At 38.5% G+C, this 24893-nt stretch overlaps 1 protein-coding gene across 1 annotated transcript; it reads left to right on the top strand.

Moving 5' to 3' along the window:
* Nucleotides 1-1078: 1078 nt before the first annotated feature.
* Nucleotides 1079-23136, top strand: POLR1F (RNA polymerase I subunit F). The gene is made up of 4 exons (XM_027102641.1): nucleotides 1079-1382; nucleotides 6463-6604; nucleotides 19376-19584; nucleotides 20847-23136. The coding sequence occupies exons 1-4, from the start codon at nucleotides 1129-1131 to the stop codon at nucleotides 21229-21231; spliced, it is 990 nt and encodes a 329-aa protein (XP_026958442.1). The 5' UTR covers nucleotides 1079-1128; the 3' UTR covers nucleotides 21232-23136.
* The last annotated feature ends 1757 nt before the right edge of the window (nucleotides 23137-24893 follow it).

The following is a 24893-nucleotide window of genomic DNA, read 5'->3' as shown; positions in this document are numbered from 1 at the left end:
AGAGAAGTAGGGTGGTAGTAAACTACTCAGAGGAAAAGGGTATATATCTGAGCTAAAATTTGACACAGGAGTAGAATTTTCCCATGTGAGAGAAGCTGCCCTATTCCCAGATAGAAGGAATAGCATAAGACTGAAGAGAAAGGGAGAGGAAGATTTGGGGGGTGGGGGGAGGGGAGGGGAGAGGGAGTGGGGAGGGGCAGAAGGTGGGCTGAGTGGCTCACTGAACATGCTGGGGCTAGCAGCTAGTGTAAAGTGAGGAGTGGTAAATGAAAATTCTGGGCGCAAATTATAAAATGGTTTGGTAATTTAAGAGCCGGATTAAGGAGTCTGTGTCGTCCTGAGGGAAATGGGGTGCCTGTGTGAGGCTTTAAACAGGGCAAGCTCATGGAGACCTGGCTGCTCCAGAGTATCTTCACCATAAAACTAAGCTTCCCCAGGCAATCCTGAAGTTTCGGATGCAAGGCCGGAAAGAAATGTATGAACAGAGTGATGTTTCGGCTTTGTGTCCCACAGGCCTTGGGGCTGGTGTGACGTTTGGGGGTACAAGAGAGGCCCTTGGGATGACAGACCGAGCCATTTGGAAAGTGGTGGTATGACTTCCTGAATTAGTGATACAGAATGAGAAGAGAAGCCGGGCTGGAGAGGGATGATGGTTTCGTTTTCAGAAGTGTTGCGTCTGAGGCATCTGGGCTGTTTTTTAGGATTGGGTTCTCTGCACAAAATATATTCCATAAATATTTTAAAATTTATTTGTTGTACCGTCCAAGCTTGTAAACCTACCAAACCACCGTACTACTGGATATGATCAAAGTGTGAACCCCGAATAAATCTACATTCTAAATCCAATGAGGACGTAGCGAAAATACGGGTTTGCGGTCTCTTGAGCGACGGGGTGATGGTTGGCCTTTGAGCATGCTCAATGCTTAACCACAGGCTCCTAGCTCCACAGGCGTCCAAGTGCGAAAAAGCGGTTGCCCCCTGCTGGTCAGAATTGAGTACTTCAGCGCCAGGAGAGGAAATTTCCTAGGGGCGTGGTAGCTGGTGGATGACGTAGAAACCCGGCGTCCGGAGAGAGGCGGTTATTGACTGCGTAAGCAAGTGCGCGCCGTGGGAAACCTGACTAGCCGCATGGCTGCGGGTTGCTCAGCGTCTCCGCGGCCGAAGGCGGCCTCAGAAGGGCCGGTGGTGGGACCGGCCGGCGTCTTGCCTTGCCTAGAATTGCCTACCTACGCGGCCGCCTGTGCGCTCGTGAATAGCCGCTACTCCTGCCTGGTGGCGGGGCCGCACCGAAGACACATCGCACTGTCGCCGCGCTACCTTAACAGGAAACGCACCGGTATCCGAGAACAGCTCGATGCCGAGCTCCTGCGCTATTCCGAGAGGTACCAGTCTCTTACACTTTTCTTTCCCAGAGCGGACAACATCATAACGTTGCTTACTGCTCCTTCTTTGGGGCACGGGAGGGGGCAGCGGGTGGACGTCTTAATGGCGCAGCAGAAAAGGGGCGAATGGGAGGTCTCACCGGCCTCAGCGAGCTTACCCCGAGGCATTCTGGAGTGGCAGTCCACCTCGAGAGGCTAGTGCCTCCCTGGTCAAGATCTGTACAGAGTCCCTTTCATAGGCAAGAAAGAAAACGTTAAGGTGACATGAATTGTGTCGGCGGAAGGGGTGAAGAAGCTCGCTCCACGAGAGGAAGAGGTAAGAATAGACCAGGGGTTTGGAGACCGGTTAGTTTTGTATGTTTTCTCATTTGATAATGAAAGTTTGGAATGCAGTACTTCAAAAGATTCTCTCTCACTTTATAGAAAATTATACATGAAGCATTAACACTTCGTTCAATCGTTTATTTATAAACCACGAAGGGCGGTTTTTATTGTTTTGGCCCTGGTACTCTCCCTGGTTTCTCTTCTCTTGGACCTGATCAGGGATGAGAGAAATACTATTACTTTGTTTCCTTTTTAAGAGTGGGAAAAGGAAAGCCTGTTGCTCTTAAAGGTGAAAAAAACCCTTTTGCTGCATTTAAAGTAAGATATTCGAAAATAACTTGAAAACGCTTAGAATTACAAGGGTGGAGGGTCAGGGGGAGGGGGCAGATATACCTTAATATTCCTCTAGACCACTTGGCTGGAAAATAAGGGTTATAAAACTAGAGTGAGTGGATTCCCTGGGGATTCGTTATTACCCTTCAGGAATTTAATGAACCCATGGAAATTGCAGTTTTCCTATGTCAGTTTTCTTGGGTAAAGCATCCAAGGTTTTCACTACTTTCTCAAGGGATCCTGAACACTACACAGGTTAAGCATCTAGAATTTGCAGCTTCCTCCAAGCACCAGCACACACTTGTGTGTCTATTTTGTATACTAGAGACTGAGACTTGGGATATAAAAAAAAACAAGATCCCTGTTTCAAGAAGCTTTAAGCACTAGTAAAGATACAGATGTAAGCCAGATAAATCAATGAAATGTTAAAATTTGACAGAAATCTAAATTAAGTTATAGTAAGAAGAAGTGGTGAATTGGATCTTAGGACCTTTGAGAACAACTTGGTAGGAGGAGGGTACTTTTGAGATATCAGCATTCTGGGCAAAAAGAGTGGCATAAACAAATGGATAGCAGTTGTGAAGTAGAATACTTTGCCCAGATAATTGTAAGTACTTTATAACTGAAGTAAAGTTTCTATCAGGGGAAAGACATTGGGTACAGCTGGAGAGGAGGGCAGTGGCTCAAAGATGGGGTGGAGGATAATTCAGAAAGGATGGCCATTTTGCTCTTCCCCACCTGCCTTTGCCAGGTGTTTTTTGTTTGTTTGTTCTGTTTGCTTAAGCAGGAAGCAGGGTTACCACTTTGTCCTCTCAATAACCTCCAACTCTGAAACTTGGCACACTCTTGAGACAGTGGTACCTGTGATGTCTGGGACATAAGCAGATTTGCAGTTTAAGAAACCACTTGATAGCATTATGTGATGGTTTAAGGAGGATGAGACAATAAATATGAAGAAAAATTAAGAGCTTGTTATACTTGTCCAAGAGAAAATTGATTAGAGAGGATGCATTTGGGAGATTTAAGGATATGTAAGGTGGTCATAAAATCTGGAAACATAGACAGATGTTTGATCTGTAACTAATTAATGCCTCCACTTTGACAGGCTAGAGGAATAGGAACCATGACACCAGAGAGATGAGGAACTGACTGGATAATGATAATTTCTGTAACTGAATTGGACAGTGTGACCATGTGGCCTAAGTTGCACTCTGAACAGATCTGAACTCCCCACCCTACCCCCCATTATTTTTGGGGTGTGCTAAAAACTCTAGTTTATTCTGTGCAAAAGGGGCACCATACATTAAACTGTGCATTAATAATGAGGGACAAAACATTGAATATATCAAGAATTGTAATATTGATCCATCATTTATCATATATAGTTTATGTTTCCAGACTTTGGGGCCATCCTATACAATCAGGAGGACATGCTTCTCTTTGTTTAAGAAGTAAGGAAAAGGGGAGAATTGAGAATGGCTCTCACGTTAGTTATCTCAACAGCATCCTCTACATGACACACTGTCCACCTTTTTTTTCCCAGTGACAGAATTTTTTAAAGATAATACCATTTCAGTTTTGAAAAGTCTGCTTAGAGAAAATGAGTAGGTTTCCAAAATCACATTATAATTTCTAAGTTATATCTTTGAGAGGTCATTTTCTTATCCCTTTTGTATATGACAGCTCTTGAGTTATTTGAAGGTGGCAAATATGTTACCTCCCAGTAGTTCCAGAAAAGTCTTAAGTGTGCATGCAGTCTAATCATCCCTTAAACTTGACTTAATTGTTTTCTAAGTATCTCAAGTGAGGCTATCACTCGGCCCTGAAACCTACTTAGGATGGTTTCAGAAAAGCAAAGGTAAAAGACGGAAAGGTATAATGTTGAGGTGTCTGTCTCTGTCTGATGATTTCTAGTAAATATTATGCAGTGAGTTGCTTCTGAAAAGGTTTGCTGGATTTACACAAATTCTTTTGGGTTTAGGCTCTATGGTCACATTCCCTAGTCAGCAGTTCTGAAACCTGCAGAGCTCAGTATGCCCTCTTATAAGGAATATTTTGCAGTACTACCTTTACTGTCATTGGAAACACACTTTAGTGTACTGAAATGAAACTTAAAGATAGTATAATCTACCTACAGAATTGAAAAAACATTCATGTAGTGCTCTAATACAATACAGTAAAATTTATTTCAGTGTGATAATGCTCAAGCATGACTATCTGGACAGAATAAAGCCTCCTTAACCTTGAATCATTGTGAATGTATCAGTTGCAAATGTAGATTGGTGCAGGGATCTTGGGTTGACAGCTCACATAACATACAGTGTCTATAGTGGTAAAATGCTATCCTGAAATAATGTGTATTTTCTCAGTAAAGTTCCATGCAAAACAAGCTACTCTTGAATTTATATATTATATTCCTGGAAATTTTAACTTATATTGAAACCATGCAAAGATTTTATGTTCATACACACACACACGCATATATGCATATATTTTTAGGTACTATGACCGACTGTTTATAAATGTTTATAAAATGAGGTTTGTCCACTCACTTAACTCATGTAGCGCTAGGGACAATTTTCATTGTGTAGGACTGTTTTGTACGTGGCAGAATGTTTCCCATCCCTGGCCTTTGCAGTGTGACAACTATGATTAGTACTACAAACTCCCAAATGCCCCTTAGGGGACAACAGTTTTCCCCCACTTGAAACTCTTTAATTGTTGATTAGGGGAAACAAAGTGTTAATTTTGTTTTTCTTTCTCATGTGGCAGTTACTTTTTTTTTAAACCCCTCCTTTCTCTCTGTTTTCTGGGCCCCTAATATTCTCTTTGTGATGGTATAGTTCCTGCTTAGGAAAGCCACATGCAGAAATTAGTAATTCAAAAGGGTGCTTTCTGGAGTAAGTCTCTGAGTTTATGGATTTCCTAATTTGGTATTTAATTAAGTTCCGTTCCAGTGACTCCTGGCTGTTTTAAACAACTGCTACTAGGTATAAATTCTTTCTTTTATTCTCTGTGAACCATTCTAGAAGTTTGAGTTCACCAAAAATGTTCTCTGCTCTCAAAGGCCGTAGACTCCTGTCTGGAATCCAAACATGTAAACAAAGAGATTAGGTAAATAAGAACAGTGCTCAGAGTCCTATAGGAGTAGAGGCAGCATGATTTAAGCCTTGCCTGGGGGAGTCAGGAAGGTTTTCAGAAACATGTAGGTAGTGGCTGTGGCAGTGAAGTCACCAGCTCAGACTCCTTAGTAGCTGTAATTTTTTTTTTTTTTTTTTGTCGGTACGTGTGCCTCTTACTGCTGTGGTCTCTCCTGTTGTGGAGCACAGGCTCCAGACGCGCAGGCTCAGCGGCCATGGCTCATGGGCCCAGCCGCTTCGTGGCATGTGAGATCTTCCCGGACCAGGGCACGAACCCGTGTCCCCTACATCGGCAGGCGGACTCTCAACCACTGCGCCACCAGGGAATCCCCAGTAGCTGTAATTTTTTAAGAACTTGGAAATGACATTTGGAAATAGTAGTTGTCCCCTAATCCTGTATGTTTAATCAACATGCAGTTTATTTATTAATTTATTTATTTAGGCTGTGTTGGGTCTTCGTTTCTGTGCGTGGGCTTTCTCTAGTTGCAGTGAGCGGGGGCCACTCTTCATCGCGGTGTGCGGGTTCTCACTGTCGCGGTCTCGTTGCAGAGCACAGGCTCCAGACGCGCAGGCTCAGCAGTTGTGGCTCACGGGCCTAGTTGCTCCGCGGCATGTGGGATCTTCCCAGACCAGGGTTCACCGTGTCCCCTGCATTGGCATGCAGATTCTCAATCACTGCGCCACCAGGGAAGCCCCGAACATACAGATTAAAGTGTGAGAATCAGTTGTCAAAAAATGAAATAGTTGTATTTGTTATCATTTTGTTATACTAGCAACAGTTGCAGTTTGGGGATTTTTCTCCATTAAGTCATTGGCTTTAATACTCAGGGGCTTCAGCTTTGACCTTAATACTTCTCTTGCTATATGCCATCTAGTACAGAAATTCGGTAATGGTGGATAATACCAAAATTGCCTCGATTCAGTAATATTCACAGAAATAGACATTTTTCTTGCTAAGTACCATTTTTTCTCTCATTCTAGCATGACTACAATTCAGATGAATAGGAAATAGGGAAGAAGTGTCAACTTATTGCTCTTGCATACTTGGACATTTTGTTTCTGGCTACCTATCTTGAATAATTATTTTTAACTTAGCCATTATTTTGGAACCCTTTGACGAAATTGAACTTCTAAAGTTGTTGCAGACTAATCATATACTATTGTGCTTTTGTCATGGGTGATTGATTATATTAGGAGATGTATACTCTGGACTCAGAATATCTAATCAATTAAAAGGGGATAAATATCATTTTTCTTTTCTATCTTTTTTTTTTTTTTTACAGCCTTTTAGGTGTACCCGTTGCTTATGATAACATCAAAGTAGTGGGTGAATTAGGAGATATTTATGATGATCAGGGACACATTCATCTTAACATTGAAGCAGATTTTGTTATTTTCTGCCCTGAACCAGGGCAAAAACTTATGGTATGTATCTTTTTTTTTCTATCTTTCTATATATAGTTATTTAATTATGTAATTAGGAAAATTTTAAGAGACTGTACACCTTGGAATTCACAAGGATTGCTTTTGTAGGTAACAAAATCATTTTTAAGGAAACAATAAAAATTATTTTCCATCAGTTTAATCTAGGTAAGTTTTTTTAATTTTTATTGAAGTATAGTTGATTTACAATGTTCTGTTAGTTTCAAGTGTACAGCAAAGTGATTCAAGTGATATATATTCATATATACATATATATATTCTTTTTCAGACTCTTTTCCATTATAGATTATTACAAGACATTGAATATAGTTCCCTGTGCTATACAGTAGGTTCTTGTTGTTTATCTATTTTATATATAATAGTGTGTATTTGGTAACCCAACCTCCTAATTTATCCTCCTTCCCCTTCCACTTTGGTAACCATAAGTTTGTCCTTTATGTTTGTGAATCTACTTCTGTTCTGTAAATAAGTTTATTTGTATCATTTTTTAAAATTCCACGTATAATTGGTATCATATGATACTTGTTCTTCTCTCACTTATTTCACTTAGTATGATAATCTCTAGGTCCATCCATGTTGCTGCAAATAGCATTATTTCATCCTTTTTATGGCTGAGTAATATTCCATCGTGTGTGTGTGTGTGTGTGTGTGTGTGTGTGTGTGTGTGTGTGTGTGTGTGTATGTGTGTATGTGTACCACATCTTCTTTATCCATTCTTCTGTCCATGGACACTTAGGTTCCTTCCATGTCTTGGCTATTGTAAATAGTGCAGCTGTGAACATTGGAAGCGTGTATCTTTTAGAATTAGTTTTTGTCTTTTCTGGATATATGCCCAGGAGTGCAATTGCTGGATCATATGGTGACTCTATTTAAAATTTTTTTTTTTTTTGCGGTACACGGGCCTCTCACCGTTGTGGCCTCTCCCATTGCGGAGCACAGACTCTGGACGTGGACGTGCAGCCTTAGCGGCCATGGCTCACAGGCCTAGCCGCTCTGTGGCATGTGGGATCTTCCCAGACTGGGGCACGAACCCGTGTCCCCTGCATCGGCAGGCGGACTCTCAACCACTGAGCCACCAGGGAAGCCCTATTTTTAATTTTTTAAGGAACCTCCATACTGTTCTCCATAGTGGCTGCATCAGTTTACATTCCCACCAACAGTGTAGGAGGGTTCCATTTTCTCCACACCCTCTCCAGTATTTATTGTTTGTAGACTTTTTGATGATGGCTGTTCTGAAAGGTGAGGTGATACCTCATTGTGGTTCTGATGTGCATTTCTCTGGTAATTAGTGATGTTGAGCATCTTTTCATCTGTATGTCTTCTTTGGAAAAATGTCTGTTTAGGTCTTCTGCCCATTTTTTGATTGGGTTGTTTGTTTTTTTTGATGCTGAGCTCTATGAGTTCTTTGTATATATTGGAAATTAATCCCTTGTCAGTCACATTGTTTGCAAATATTTTCTCCCGGTCCATAGGTTGTCTTTTCATTTTGTTTACGGTTTCCTTTGCTGTGCAAAATATTTTAAATTTAATTAGATCCCATTTTTTTATTTTTGCTTTTATTTCCATTACTCTAGGAGATGGATTCAAAAAAATATTGCTGTGATTTATGTCAAAGAGTGTTCTGCCTATGTTTTACTCCAGGAGTTTGAGTATCTGGTCTTACATTTAGGTTTTTAATCCATTTTTAGTTTATTTTTGTATGTGGCATTAGAAAATGTGCTAATTTCATTCTTTTACATGTAGCTGTCCAGTTTTCCCAGCACTGCTTATTGAAGAGATTGTCTTTTCTCCATTGAACATTCTTGCCTCCTTTGTCGTAGATTAATTGACTATTAAGTGCATGGGTTTATTTCTGGGCTTTCTATCCTGTTCCACTCATCTGTGTGTCCATTTTTGTGCCAGTACCATGCTGTTTTGATGACTGTAGCTTTGTAGTATAGTCTGAAGTCAGGGAGCTTAATTGCTCCAGGTCCCGTATTCTTGCTGAAGATTGTTTTGGCCATTTGGGGGTTTTTGTGTTTCCATACAAATTTTAAAATTATTTGTTTTAGTTCTCTGAAACTGCCATTGGTAATTTGATAGTGATTGCATTGAATCTGTAGATTGCCTTGGGTAGTATGGTTATCTTAACAATACTGATTTTTCCAATCCAAGAACACGGTATATCTTTCCATCTGTTTATGTTGTCTTCAATTTCTTTTCAGTTTTTGGAGTGCAGGTCTTTTGCCCCCTTTGGTAGGTTTATTTGCAGGTGTTTAATTATTTTTGACAATTATTTTTGACATGATGGTTAATGGGATTGTTTCCTTAATTTCTCTTTCTGATAGTTTGTTTTTAGCGTGTAGAAATACAACTGATTTCTATATACAGTAAGTCCCCTACACATGAACCTTCAAGTTGCAAACTTTCAAAGATGGAAAGTGCCTTCCATCAACATCAGGTGTGAGTGAAATCACAGCCTGCCTTCTGTCTCCTACTGCTGACTATCCTTCAGCTCTGCCATCTCCCACCTCCTCTCCATCCTCAAGTCAGTAACTCTTCTTGCCTCTTCACTTGATGCCAGCCCTGGTATGCCAGCTGTTGTACTGTACTACTGTACTTTTTAAGGTATTGTACTGTAAGATTAACAATGTTTTATCTTTTTGTGTTTTTTATGTAGTATTTGTGTGAAAAGTATTATATACCTATTACAGTACAGTACTGTACAGCCGATTATGTTAGTTGGGTACCTAGGCTAACTTCGTTGGACTTACAAACAAATTGGACTTATAATGTGCTCTCAGAATGGAACTCGTTCATATGTAGGGGACTAACTATTAATTTTGAATCCTGCAACTTTACCAAATTCATTGATCTCTACTTGGTTTTTGGTGGCGTCTTTAGGATTTTCTATGTATAGTATCATGATCCGCAAACAGTGACAGTTTTACTTCTTCCTTTCCAATTTGGATTCCATTTATTTCTTTTTCTTCTATAATTGCTGTGCTAAGACTTCCAAAACTGTGTTGAATGAAAGTGCTGAAAGTGCTCATCTTTGCCTTGTTCCTGAACTTAGACGGAATACTTTCAGCTTTTCACCACTGAGCTTGATATTAGCTGTCGGTTTGTCATATATGGCCTTTACTGTGTTGACGTATGTTTCCTCTATGCCCACTCTCTGGAGCGTTTTTATTGTAAATAGATGTTAAATTTTATCAAAATCTTTTTCTCCTTCTATTGAGATGATCATACGGTTTTTACTCTTCACTTTGTTAATGTGTTGTATCACATTGATTGATTTCGTATTTTGAAGAATCCTTGTGTCCCTGGGATAAATCCCACTTGATCATGGTGTATGATCATTTTAATGTATTTTTGGATTTTGTTTGCTAGTATTTTGTTGAGTATTTTTGCATCTATGTTCATCAGTGATATTGGCCTGTAATTTTTCTTTTTTGGTATCTTTGTCTGGCTTTGGTATCAGGGTGATGGTGGCCTTATAGAATGAGCTTGGGAGTGTTACTTCCTTTGCAATTTTTTAGAATAGTTTCAGAAGGATGGGTGTTAACTGTTCTTTAAGTGTTTGATAGAATTCACCTGTGAAGCCATCTGGTCCTGGACTTTTGTTTGGGGGAAGTTTTTAAATCACTGTTTCAATTTCAGTACTTCTGATTAGTCTGTTCATACTTTCTTTTCTTCCTGGTTCAGTTGTATCTTTCTAAGAATTTCTCCATTTCTTCTAGGTTGTCCATTTTATTGGTATATAGTTGTTTTGTTGTAGTCTCTTATTATCCTTTGTATTTCTGTGGTGTCAGTTGCAACTTCTCTTTCATTTCTAACTTTACTGATTTGAGTACTCTGCTTTTTTTTCTTGATGAATCTGGCTAAACTTTTATCAATTTTCTTTATCTTTTCAAAGAAATAACTTTTAGTTTCATTGATCTTTTCAATTGTTTGTTTTTGTTTATTTCATTTATTTCTGCTCTGATCTTTTGATTTCTTTCCTTCTAGTAACTTTGGGTTTTGTTTGTTATTCTTTCTTTCATTGTTTTAGGTGTAAGGTTAAGTTGTTTATTTGGGATTGTTCTTGTTTCCTGAGGTAAGATTGTATGCTGTAAACTTCCCTCTTAGAACTGCTTTTGCTGCGTCCCAAAGGTTTTGGACCATCGTGTTCTTGTTGTCATTTGTCTTTAGGTGTTTTTTGATTTCCTCTTTGATTTCCTCAGTGTTCCATTGGTTTAGTAATATATTGTTTAGCATCCATGTGTTTGTGTTTTTTACAGTTTATTTCCTGTGGTTGATTTTTAATCACATAGCGTTTTGGTCAGAAAAGATGCTTGATATGATTTCAGTTTTCTGAAATTGACCAAGGCGTTTATTGTGGCCCCAGATTTGATCTATCCTGGAGAATGTTCCATGTGCACTTGAGAAGAAAGTGTATTTTGGTGCTTTCAGATGGAATGTTCTAAAAATATCAATTAAGTCCATCTTTGTGTCATTTAAGGCCTGTGTTTCCGTATTGATTTTCTGTCTGAATGATCTGCCCATTGATGAAAATGGATGATAAAGTCCCCCACTGTTATTGTGTTAATGCTGGTTTCTCCTTTTATGCCTGTTAGCATTTTGCCGTATATATTTTTTGTTGTTGTTGTTTCCGGTACCCGGGCCTCTCACTGTTGCGGCCCCTCTCATTGCGAAGCACAGGCTGTGGACGCGCAGGCCCAGTGGCCATGGCTCACAGGCCTAGCCGCTCCGCGGCATGTGGGATCTTCCTGGACCAGGGCACGAACCCGTGTCCCTTGCATCGGCAGGTGGACTGTCAACCACTGCGCCACCAGGGAAGCCCTGCCTTATATATTGAGGTGCTCCTATGTTGAGTGCATGTATGTTTACAATTGTTATATCTTCTTTGATTGTTCCCTTGATCGTTATGTAGTTTCTTTCTTTGTCTCTTGTAACATTCTTTATTTTAAAGTTTATTTTTTTTGATATAAGTATTGCTCCTCCAGCTTTCTTTTGATTTCCATTTGCGTGGAATACCTTTCTCCATCCCCTCACATTCAGTCTGTATGTGTCCCTAGATGTGAAGTGGATCTCTTGTAGACAGCATATATACGGGTCTTGTTTTTGTATCCATTGAGCAAGTCTGTGTCTTTTGTCGGGAGCGTTTATTTACATCTAAGGGAATTATCGATATGAATGTTTTTATTGCCATTTTGTTAATTGTTTTGGATTTGTTTTTTAAGGTCTTTTTTCTTCCCTTCCTCTTTTGTTCTCTACTCTGGTGATTTGATGTCTATCTTTAATGACGTGTTTGGATTGCTTTTTTTATGTATCTATTATAGATTATTGGTTTGTGGTTCCCAGGAGGTTTTGATATAGAAGTCTGTATATGTACAAGATTGTTTGAAGTTGCTGATCTTTTAATTTCAAAAGCAGTTCCAATATCCTGCATTTGTACTTTCCTCTTCTCACGATTGCTGGTTTGTGTGTGGACGATTTCCTGCCTTTACTTTATGTTTGCCTTTACTGGTGAGCTTCCCCATTCGTAATTTTCTTGATTCTAGTTGTGGCCTTTTCTTTTCCACCTAGAGAAGCTCCTTCAGGATTTGTTGTAACGCTGGTTTGGTGGTACTGAAATCTCTTAGTTTTTGCTTGTCTATAGTACTTGATTTCTCTGTCAAATGTGAACAAGAGCCTTGCTGGGTAGAGTATTCCTTGTTTTAAACTTTTCCTTTTCGTTAGTTAAAATGTATTGTGCCTCTCCCTTCTGGTCTGCAGAGTTTCTGTTGAAAAATCAGCTGATAAACTTATGGGGGTTCCCTTATATGTTATTTGTTACTTTTCCCTTGTTTTAATATTTTTTCTTTAATTTTTGTCAGTCTGGTTAATATGCGTTTTGGTGTGTTCCTCCTTGGGTTTATCCTGTATGGGACTCTGTGCTTCCTGGACTTGAGTGTTTCCTTCCTCACGTTAGAGAAGTTTTCAGCTATAATCTCTTCAGATATTTTCTCAGGCCCTTTCTCTCTCTTCTCCTTCTCCATATAATGCGAATGGTGGTGCATTTAATGTTGCCTCAGAGGTCTCTGAGACTGTCTTCATTTCTTTTCATTCTTTTTTCTTTAGTCTGTTCCATGGCAGTGATTTCCACCATTCTGTCTTTGAGCTAACTTATTTGTTCTTCTGCCTCAGTTATTCTGCTATTAATTCTTTTACTGTATTTTTCATTCCAGTTATTGTATTGTTCATCTGTTTGTTCTTTAAAAACACCTCATGCAACTTCTTGGTCTGTGCTGCCAATTTTTCCCCCAAGATCTTAGATTATCTTTATTCTCATTACTTTAAATTATTTTTCAGGTAAGTTGCCTATCTCCACTTCATTTAGTTCTTGTAGGTTTTTATCTTGTTCCTTCATCTGGAACATATTTCTTTGCCATCTCATTTTGTCTAACTTTCTGCGTTTGTGGTCTCCTTTCTGCTGGCTGGAGGATCGTAGCTCCTCTTGCTTCAGGTGTCTGCCCTCTTGTTGGTGATGCTGGTCCTGAGGCTTGTGTGGGCTTCTTGGTGGAAGGTACCGGTGCTTGCCCCCTGGTGGGTGGAGCTGGGTCTTGTCCCTCTGGTGGGCAGGGCCATGTCAAGGGGTGTGTTTATAGGTGGCTGTGAGCTCAGTGTGGCTTTAAGTACCTTGTCTGCTGATGGGTGGGGCTGTTTTCCTATCCTGCTGGTTGTTTGGCCTGAGGCTTTTCATCACTGGAGCCTGCAGGCTGTTGGGTAGGGCCAGGTCTTGATGTCAAAATGGCAACCTTTAGGGGAGCTCACACTGATCAGTATTCTCTGGGACCTCTGCCACCAGTGTTCTTGCCCCTGCCATGAGACACAGCTGACCCCCACCTCCCCCCGCAGAAATCCTCCAAGACCCATAGGTAGTCCGGCCCCGGCTCCTATGGAGTTACTGCATTATGCTGGGTCCCAGTGTACGTGAAGCCTTGTGTGCGCCCTCCATGAGTGGAGTCTGTGTTTCCCCCAGTCCTGTGGAGCTCCTACACTCAAGCCCCGCTGGCTTTCAAAGCCAAGTGCTTTTAGGGATTCCTTCTCCTGATGCCAGACCCTCTGGCTGGGGAGCCTGACATGGGGCTCACTCTTGTGGGAGAACCTCTGCAATATAATTAATTTTCCAGTTTGTGGGTTGCCCATCTGGTGGGTATGGGATTTGATTATGTTGCGAAAATGCCCCTCCTGCCGTCTCACTGTTTTCTTTTTTGTCTTTGAATGTAAAATATCTCTCTTGGTGGGTTCCAGTCTTCTTTATCAATGATTGTTCAGCAGTTGTGATTTTGGTGTTTCCGCAAGAGGAGGTTAGCTCAAGTCCTTCTACTCTGCCGTGTTTTCTGGAATTGAGAGGCTGCTTTTAGTTTGGATGCTTGCTGTCTCTTTCCTCAGTGTGTGCTTGCCATTATCCCCTTGATATGGGGTGTGTAGGTACAGCCTTCCTTACATGCTCCCCGGACAGTAGGGGCAGCACATGGCGCCTGGTGAAAGGTCTTTTGTGGGTGCCCGCTCTCCACTCCTGGGACACCAGGGGCAGGGCATGTTGCCTGGTCGTGGGTCTCGTATGGATGGCTGTTGTCATGCCCTCCTGGGACAGCAGGGGCAGGGCCTAGCACCTGCTCATGGGTGTTCTATGGGCGACTACTCTCCACACCCTCCTGGGACACTGTGGGCTGTGCTTGATGCCTGTTCATGAGTCTCGTATGGGCTGGTGCTATCTGTGCACTCCCGGGACAGCAGGGGTAGAGCTTCACGCCCGCTTGAAGGGTCTCGTATGGGTGCTGCTCTCCATGCACTCCTGGACTGGGACAGGGCAGGGCCTGGCGCCTGCTTGTGGGTCTTTTAGCAGCAGTCCATGCCAGCCTCAGGAGCCTGCTGTGGTGGCAGTGACTCAGCACACCGCTGGAGCTCCTATAGCGGTGTCCTGTTGTCTGGGAGCACTCACAGGGAAAGAAACTCGTGGTGGGCCTAGTCCTTTCCCTGGGTCTGACCTCTGAAGCCTGAGCTTCAGCACCCAGCCCCCTCCCACACCAACAGAGGAGTGTCTCAGGCTGGGGAATGCAGTGTGGCAGTGCCGGTCTTCTCCATGTTCATGTTATTCTCCATTTTGCCTTCCACACACCAGTTGCTGCTCTCTCCTCTTGGGCTATGAAGCTATCCCTCCATACATTCTGATCTCCTTGTTGGTGAAGAGACTTCCCAGGGTGTGGGAACCTTTCCTCCTTCACAGCTCCTTCTTTGGGGTGCAGGACCCATTGCGATTCCTTCTTTTTCATTTTCCTTTTATCCTACGTGGCTGTAGGGAGGTTTTCTTGTGATCGGAAGTCTGAGGTCTTCTTTTGGCATTTAGTAGATGTTCTATATGAATCGTTCCACTAGTAGATGTATTTTTATTATTTTTGTGGGAGAAGGTGAGCTGCATATCATACTCCTCTGCCATCTTGATCTCCTCCAGCCAGTCTGTGAACTTTGGTTGGAGCATTTAGTCCATTTACATTTAAGGTAATTACCAATATGTATGTTGTTATAGCCGTTTTTAAAAATTGTTTTAGACTTGTTTTTGTAGGTCTGTCTTTTTTTCCCCTTTTTAAATTTTATTCTCTTGTGAGTGGGTGATTAGCTTTAGTGTTATGTTTGGATTCCTTTTGTCTTCTGTTTGTGTATATCTATTATAGATTTTTGGTTTGTGGTTACCATGAGGTTTTTGTAGAGCAGTCTCTCTCCCTCTCTCTCTCTCTCTCTCTCTCTCTCTCTCTCTCTCTCTATATATATATATATAAAACACATATATGTATATAACATACATATATATATAAAACACATACGTATATATATGTGATTGCTTTTAAGGTGTTAACCTCTTAATTTCAAATGCATTTTAAGTGCCCTACATTTGTACTCTTCTCCCCTCATGATTACTATTTTTGATACCGTATTTTACATCTAATTGTTTTGTGTTTCCCTTAATTGCTTATTGTGGATGTAGGTGATTTTTACCACTTTAATGTTTTCCCCTTCCTACTAGCTTTGCATGTGGGTGATTTCCTACCTTTACTATGTTTGCTTTTACTGGTGAGTTTTTGCATTTCATAATTTCCTTGTTTCTAGTTGTGGCATTTTCTTTTTTGCCTAGAGAAGTTCCTTTAACATTTATTGTGTAAATCTCGTGTTGTGGTGCTTAATTCTTTTAGCTGTTGCTTATCTGTGAAGGTTTTAATTTCTCCATCAAATCTTATGAGACCCTTGCTGGGTATTTATTCTTGGTTGTAGGTTTTTCCCTTTCATCACTTTAAATAACCTTGCTACTCTCTTCTGGCTTGTGGAGTTTCTGCTGAAATATTAGCAGGTAACCTTATGGGAGTTACCTTGTAGGTTATCTATTGCTTTTCAGTGTGTCTTCGCCTGTTCTTTGAGTTCATCCTGTATGGGACTCTGCATTTCCTGGACTTGAGTGCCTCTTTCCTTTCCCAGGTTAGGGCAGTTTTCAGCTATTATCTCTTCAGATATTTTCTCAGGCCCTTTCTCTCTTAACCTTCTGTGTCCCCTATCATGTGAATCTTACTGCACTTGATATTGTCCTAGAGGTGTCTTAAACAATGTCATTTATTTTCATTCTTTTTTCTGTTCAGTGGCAGTCTAGGCAAGTTTTTAAACTCCATGATACTAAAACTGATGTGCATGTACAGAGTATATGCCCCATCCAATTTATTCTCTGTATACCATCAGAATGATTTTAAAGGGTTAAAATTTTTTTATTATTATTTTATAACTTCTCAAATATATACAAGTATAGTTTGTTTATATAGGATTCAGATGGTATAGCAATATATAGAACTGGAGTTGCAAATCCAAATAGCTGTGGGACCAGGCAGGTAATGTAAATGAATGATAGGGGTCAGGGCATCCATACTGTGCTGTGGAAATGAAGGCCCTGTGGGGAAGGTCTTTCAGTTTTTTGTTTTTTAAGAGAAGGTGAAAATGCAGAAGTTGATGTGAAATCTACTAAAATGTGTACATTTATCCACATCACTTGCTCCTTTCCCACCAGCAGTTCTCTGTGTTCATATGAACTTGTATATATATGTATTTTTTCCTTTAACTAAATGTCTATAGGAATTGTTTAGTCCATGAGAACTGTTAACTGGCCCTTGATACTGTTAATTAAAATGTAGGTCAGATTTCACTATAACAAAATTACAAGGCCTTTCTAATTTAAAAATGTTTTTCAATGTCATTTGAACTGCTAGAAATAGTACCCTTGCCCTCCAAACTGGGATCCTATAACCTCCATACTATTAAAGTTGGTGGTAGATTTCTACTTTAAAATTCCCAAATTAAACTGTCATCTGCTTTTTGTAAGTTATCATAAATGTAAATATGTGCATGGAAATAACATTCTAATTGTACAGAAAGTGAAATGAAGTTAAATTATCCCTTTTACTGTGTCCCCTACAATAAGATCCAGTCCTCAAATACATTTGACCATTTTTTTCCATTTAATAATATGAGATATAGTTTACATACAATATAATGTATCAGGTTTAATTTACATACAGTAAAATGCAATAGATCATCCTGTGCAGCTCAGTGAATTCTGACAAGTGCATATACCTTTTCTCTCCTTAGAAGTGACTCTCCTGCCCTGTCCTGGTCAATCCCCTTTATCCTAGATACAAACACTATTCTGATTTCATTATCATAAATTAGTTTCACTTGTTCTGTAATTCCTTATTAGCAGAATTTTTCGTTATACACTCACAGTCTGGCCTCTTTTGGTCATGTTTTTGAGTAATGTCCATGCTGTCGGGTATATTGGTGGATTTTGTCTTCTAATCGTTCATGGTATTCAGTTATATGAGTATATATGTACTTTGATTATCAATTTGATTATCCATCCTCATTGATGGACATTTGAGTTGTTTCCAGTCTGGACCTGTTATGAACAGAGCTATTGTAAACATGTATTTTCATTTCTCCTAAGTAGAAACTTGAAGCAGTATTGCTAGGTCAGGGTAAACGTGTGTTTAACTTTATGGAGAACTCATATCCCCTTCAATACTTCCAGTTGCTCTGCATTCTTGCCGACAATTGGTGTTGTCTTTTGATTTTACTGGTGGGCATATGGTAGTTTTTCCTTACGGTTTTAATTTGTATTTCCCTCATGAGCTCTTTTTCATATGTTTCGGTAAGAAGGGCCTGTTCAAGTACTTTATCCCTTTTTAACTGGGGTTTTATATTCTTTTCATAGTTTTGGTACACATCCTTTTCAGGTAACTGTATTGTGAGTATTCTTTCCCAGTCTGTGTCTTATTTATTAACTTTTAATGGTACCATTTGACAAGCAGAAGCTTTTAATTTTGATGCAGTCTAATTTATCATATTATACTTTCTAGAGCCTATCTAAGAAACTTGGCTACCCCTCAGTTGCAAGGATATTCTTCTATAAGATTCTAGAATTTTTGTAGTTTTAGCTTTTCTGTGTAGGTCTGTGATCAATCTTGTTTTCTTGTGTGTAGGACTTCATAGGTCCTTGAGCTCCATTCTCTTGCCCATATTCAGTGTTCTCAACCCATACATTGAAAAGACTTCTTTGCTCATTGAGTATTTTTTAATTGAAAACTTTGTAACAGTTTTAGAAAAATTGAATGTAAAGTATAGCATTCTCATATACATCACCTCCTTCCACACCCCTCCCCCCAAAAAAAAACCTCACATAAACATACTATTTCAGTTATTACTGACATACATACAGATGTGGTACATTTGTTACAATTATTGAGCCAATATTGATACATTATTAAAGTCTATAGTTTACAGTAGAGTTCACTCTTTGTATTGTACATTCTTTGAGTTTTGACAAAGGTATAATGACACGTATCCAACATTACAGTATCCTATGGAATAACTGGTCACTCTAAAAATCCTCTCTGCTCTACCTATTCATTGCTCCCTCCCTCGGAAACCATGGCAACTACTTTTTTTTTTTTTTACACTGTCTCTATAGTTTTGCCTTTTCCGGAATGTCATAGAGCGGAATCACAGAGTATGTAACCTTTTCAGATTGGCTTCTTTCACATACAAATGTGTTTAAGGTTCCTCCATGTCTTTTTCTTGGCTTGGTAGCTTCTCTTTATTACTGAATAATATTCTAATGTATAGATGTAGCACAGATCCTTCAGACCATCCAGAAGGTACCATTCTGGACTCCAGACTCCTTATAAGGAGACAAGTAAGTTTTATTCTGTCACATGTGGAAGGAGGTACTGCCATTAAACAACACTGCATATGTGTTAATATTTCTTACAGTTTTATAATTCAAAATATGTGATTTTTTAAAAAATGCTTCGGGTTTTCATTCATATACTTAATAGATGTTGATTCCTAGGGGAATAGAAAACTAAGTTTCTTGGAAATTTTCATTTTAACCTTAAAATCATATAGTATTGTTATTTTATTATTATTTAGTTTTAAAGCTTCTAGTAATGTTATGGTTTAGTTAAAATAGCCATGCTCAAGGTGAGCTTTCTAAAAACTCTACAGTGTTCCTAAAGTGGTATTTTAGTGTAATATGTGGTAAGTTTTAAATGAGGATCAACTTTTCGATATTGAATTATACCATTATTTTGACATTTTCTATTTGAAGATCACTTTGAAGACTGTAAAGTTTGTTTCACCTTTTAACTCTTTGGCTCTCTTCTTGATGTAATATTTTTTCCTTCTTCCCAGGGTACAGTTAATAAAGTGTCTTCCAGCCACATTGGCTGTTTAGTACACGGGTGCTTCAATGCCTCCATTCCTAAACCTGAGCAGATGCCAGCCGAGCAGTGGCAGACTCTGGAGATAAACATGGGTGATGAACTAGAATTTGAAGTATTTCGTTTAGACTCAGATGCTGCTGGAGTATTCTGCATTCGGGGAAAACTGAATATCACTAGGTCAGTTCCTAATCACATTATTATCATTTTGATACTTAATCGTTTCTATTAATTCTGAATTTAGGGAACATAAATCCTGCTTTTAAAAAGTTAATTTTTTTTACTGGAATATTTGTACTTTCAAACCATAAAGTCAATGTAAATATGAATCATAAGTGCTCTGACAGTGCATTGAATATTCTGAAGCTCTGCATCTAACTGGTCTGTATTTTATTAATTCAATTTTTTATTGTCTAGTTTGTTGGTAATCTTTTTAAAAGTTGATCCCTGAACTTGAGACTACTAGAAGCTTAATCATATTGCATAACTATTACCCTTTTGTTTTTACACAGTTGAAACAAAAATAATGATTTTATTATTGTCATTATACCAGGTAGATCATTTAATTTCTGTATTTTTCTTGTTTGGAATTCTTGTAAGAATTACTTTGATCCTGAGCCTGGGTTCATGGGAGCCAAGTTTAATGGGGTGGGGGGGGGGAACTCTTCGCATCCTGTGTTAGCAACTTTTTCTAGATTTGGCCTTGATAAGTAACAAGAGTATGGGGTTAAAGTTTTAGAGCAGCTGTCCAAAAGAACTTTCTGTGATGACAGAAATGTGCTATATTTGTGCAATATAGCTTGTTGCTCAAGCCTCACTCTTGAGCATCTGCAATGTGACTAGTGTGACTGAGGAAGTGAATTTTTTAAGTTATCTTATTGAAATTTCTTAAATTTAAATAGATAGGTGGCTAGTGCTACTCTATGGGACAGCAGTTCTATAGAGAGAGGGCTACTTCATTGATCCTTGTTTTTATAAAATATTCACAACTTTGAAGTCATACTGCTTCAGCATAGGTTAAGAAGAACAATGAACTATTACTTGAAACAAGGATTGAGGTAGTAGATGGGGAACTCCAATACTTTGATAGATAGGAGAAGTTTTTTTCTTTTTTCTTTTTTTTCTATCAAATGTCACTGGTTTGGCTGGTAAGGCTGGGTATGGTGATGTTTAGAAGCCATGTTTTTGACAAAAGTTTATGTCATTTTTATATGAAACGGTCTAGGAAAAGTACTTGGGAAACAAAAAATTTAACATTTCTAAGACATGTCACTGTGCTGGGAGATAACAGGATAGAATATTTGAAATTTGTGTCCTAGGTATGGTATCTTGTACTACTGTCATCATTTAGAAAAATCTTAGCATGTGGGGAATATTCTTGATCTTATTTTGTTCTTTCATTTTTGCTTAATGTTCTATAAATTTTTTAAACTAATTTATAGTTTACAAACCAAGTGCTCTGCAGTTTCTGAAGAAGTAACAGAAACTGGCACTGAAGAAGCTACTGAAAAACCTCAAAAGAAGAAAAAGAAAAAGAAGAAAGACCCAGAGCCATATGAAGTGGAAAGTGGTATCACAGAGCTAGCAGATTTTGCAGATGTTACCATGAAGGAAGAGACAGATCTGCAGATTAGTAACAATGTGAATGGCCTCTGGAAGGAAGAGCCAAAGAAGAAGAAAAAGCACCAGGACCCTGTTTTCCAAGGCAGTGACTCCAGTGGTTACCAAAGTGACCATAAAAAGAAAAAAAAGAAAAGAAAGCACAGTGAGGAGGCTGAATTTGCACCACTTTTGGAACATGCACCAAAAAAGAAAAGGGAAAAGTAATTTTCTTTAGTGCATTTTAAACATGATTTGGTTTTTTAAAAATTGATTTACACAAAAGAGATGACTAAAGTTTGAACTATGAAATGTTTTGTATTCCAGAACTTTGCAAAACAGGGAACATTTGATGAGGAGTTGAGTTTTTGGTGCTAAAATTACAAAACAGATAAATTTGGGAAATGCCAGTGTTATTAAAGTGCTATTTTACTATAGACAGAATAGAAAGGTAAGCTGCCCTCAATCTCAACTCCTTCATTCTTCCAGTGTATACATTCTAAATAAAATGATTTCTACAGTCTGCAAAAGGACTTTTAAAATATAGTGTTATTTCATATCATACAGAATGAGTTTTGAGCTTGGGCTTTAGGGGTTTTTTGTTGTTACAGGTTTCACATTTAGTCATGATATTACATGACATGCTATTTTGCTTTGTTTAAATTACCAGTTTTAGGATTTCTTTTATCATGGCTACTACAGTATTTCTACTGTTTAACTTAGAATGGTTTGCCAAAGGAGTTTCTGAAGTTTCCAGAGCTCTTAAGAACCTTGCCACTACTGACTGTGTGGTAGGAAACAATATTCACTATTCTTTTCTTCTAGGTGCATGTATGTTGTTTTCCTTTCTCTCTCAGTCTAAGAGGTTGATGGAGAGGCTGTTTTCTGACACTCGTTCATCTGTGCCTCAACCATTCTGCTTTTGTTGTGTGTTGGAGAGGAGGAGAGTCTGCTGAAGACAGGAAAAATGTGATTCTGACTAGTGGGGAACTTCCCTACTTTTAATATTTGAGTTAAGCTACTAGAAATTATTATGAAGAGAAAACAGCTATTCACTGCTTTCACTGAGAAAATGTGGAATATGTCTTAACTATTGGAAAACAGTGAAGAATGAAATGACAAGCTGGTTGAGCCTGAAAATCAGTGCAAGGTTGTGTTCGTTCAGGTAACAGGTATTTGATGATCTGTGTGTAAAACACATTCTACTGAGGTCCAGGGGTATAATGGCAAACAAGGTAGAAATAATTCCTTCCCTCATGGAATGTCATAGGAAAAACAGATGCACATACACAATATAAGTAAGAAATACAGAAAATTACTAATTGTGGTAAGTGCTACAGAGAAAAAGAAGATTGTCTACTCACTGTTAGTTGTGATCCATGGCAGCCATTTTCATTGCCATTTATCTAGTATCAGACATAGTACTGGTCTTACATTGTTTAATGTTTGTTAATGTATGGGTTCCCAAAGTAGTAGATCCAATCTGCAATGATGGAATATAGAATTTGGAGAGTGGCAGTCATTCACAATGTTTGTCTACAAGCACATGTGCCAGACAGTGGAAATGTGCAGGCCAGTATCTTTCCTTATCATTAGGTTCATGTGGGTATTTAGCCCTCAAAATGTAGCTAGTCCAAATAGAGATGAGGTATCAGTATAAAATACACATCAGATTTGAAGATGTACAAAACATGTAAAATATCTCAATTTTGTATATTGGTGAGATTATAATATTTTGGTACAGTGGGGTAAATAAAATGTTACAATTAAATCAGCTTTTTTCATTTTTTTTTTAAAGATTAAAAATTGCATCTGAGGGGCCCACATTATCTTTGTTTTGGACAGCACTGGTTTAAAGGAAGGATGATTTGAAAAGAAAGATTTAAAACAAGCTATACCATATTCTCAAGAGTTTAATGTAGTACCATACCCAGAAAATGTCATATAAATACTTCCTTTAAATTTTTAAATTTAAATACATAATTATAATGTCTGACTTAATGTGAAAAATTAATGTTTAGTGAAACAATTCTAAATCCCTTCTGGTAAATACTAAGGAAGCTGTTAAATTGATGCTATTCATGGAAAAATACTTTGTGGCTTAGCAAAATAAATTCCCACATATTTATTGTATTTTGCTTCAGTTGCTGCTTCTGTTAATCAATGTTGTATTTTAAAATAATTTGCATCTTTGAAGAAGAGCATATGCTGAACTTGAAACTAGATTTATTCATGGTTTTTCACAATGTCAGTAGCTTTGAAAAGGCAGAGCTGGTCATTTGCCTTGCCTAGAATAAAGTGACAATGACAGTTGCTTTTATCTGATACAGAAACCTCTGATGATGGTATCTTCCATATATACTTCAAAACACTTCTCACATGCTACATTAATCTAGGTTTTTCCTTTTTATCTTGGAATTTGCTCATTAAAATCCTCTAGCCTAGACTAGACCCCTTATCCTCTCTTCAGTTCCTATTAATCATTAATCACTAGGAATAAACAGAAGTTTGAAACTTTCAGGGCTCTGGTCACCACACCACCAATCACACCCTCTATCAAGGGGATAACGGCCAGCACATACTGAGGAAAAATGTGGCAGGCATCCATACTGAAAACAGCCCTCCAAAAATATTAGACTCATACAGGCTACACAGGGATGCTCCCACATAAAAACAACCCTTCACAGTACATAAGTAAGTTTCTCCTAAATTCACAGAGAAATATAAGTAAAATGAAGAAGCAGAGGAGCCAGTCCCAATAAAAGAACAAGAGAAAGCCCCTGAAAGAAATAATAATGAAACAGACCTCTCCAGTCTACCAGATCCTGAATTTAAAAAGGAGGTAATAAAAATACTGAAGAAATTAAAGGCTATCAATAGAAATGCACTAGAACTAGAAACTATAAAGAGGAGCCCATTAAAATTAGAAAACTCATTTGCCAAGATGAAAGCTGAGCTAAAGGCAATTAATAGCAAACTAAATAATGCAGAAGAATTAATACGTGATCTAGAAGATATAATAATGGAAATCAATCAGAACAGCAAATGAAAAAAAATGAAAGCAATATATGAGGTCTATGGGATAATATAAAGTCGGCCAATCTACACATAATTGGCATGCCAGAAGGAGAAGGAAGAGAAACAGGAATGGAAAATGTATTTGAAGAAATTAGCTGAAAACCTCTCACAGTTAAAGAGAGATCCAGGTACAGGAAGCACAGAGGGTCTCAAACAAGATGAACCCAAACAGACCTACACCAAGACATATAATTAAAATGGCAAAAGTTAAAGAAGATTCTAAAGGCAGCAAGAGAAAAAGAGCTAGTTAAAAGGGAACCACCTTAAGGCTATCAGCTAGTTTCTCTACAGAAACATTGCAAGTCAGAAGGGAGTCTCAAGATACATTCAAAGTCCTGAAAAGGAAAAACCTGCCATCTAGGATACTCTACTCAGCAAGATTATAATTTAGAATAGGAGAGAGAAAGAATTTCTCAGACAAATTTTAAAAAATAAAGCAATACTAAACTTATCCTGAAAGAAATATTGAAAGGTCTTCTCTAAATAGAAAAGAAGCAAAAATCTACAGGAAAGAAATCACAATTGTAAATTACTTAAGACAGTACATAGATTTTTTTAAAAATCAAAACTTGTGAAAGTGAAAATACAATGAATAGCAAAAGGATAAACAAAAATGTAAAGAGGACAGAAAAATCGTAAAATATGGGGAAGGGGAGTAAGACAATGTAGTTTTTTGGGGTATTTTTTAGAATGTGTTTGATCCTATATGATTACAAGTCTAAAGCAAGTAGATATAGTAATGGGTTAGCATACGTGAAAAGCTGGGTAACCACAGATCAAAAACATACAGTAGATTCACAAAAACCAAAAAG

The sequence above is a fragment of the Aethalodelphis obliquidens genome, unplaced genomic scaffold (genome assembly GCF_003676395.1).
Source record: "Aethalodelphis obliquidens isolate GAN/ISIS:26980383/991018 unplaced genomic scaffold, ASM367639v1 scaffold5, whole genome shotgun sequence".
NCBI lineage: Eukaryota > Metazoa > Chordata > Mammalia > Artiodactyla > Delphinidae > Aethalodelphis > Aethalodelphis obliquidens.
This window is presented reverse-complemented; position numbering and strand designations above follow the sequence as displayed.

What these genes read in the sequence shown, in the direction of transcription:
- POLR1F (XM_027102641.1), top strand. Translation starts at nt 1,129, where the DNA reads ATGGCTGCGGGTTGCTCAGCGTCTCCGCGGCCGAAGGCGGCCTCAGAA. An exon ending in CTCCTGCGCTATTCCGAGAG is followed by an intron (nt 1,383 to 6,462) that starts GTACCAGTCTCT and finishes TTTTTTTTACAG; the next exon opens with CCTTTTAGGTGTACCCGTTG. An exon ending in GGAAAACTGAATATCACTAG is followed by an intron (nt 19,585 to 20,846) that starts GTCAGTTCCTAA and finishes ACTAATTTATAG; the next exon opens with TTTACAAACCAAGTGCTCTG.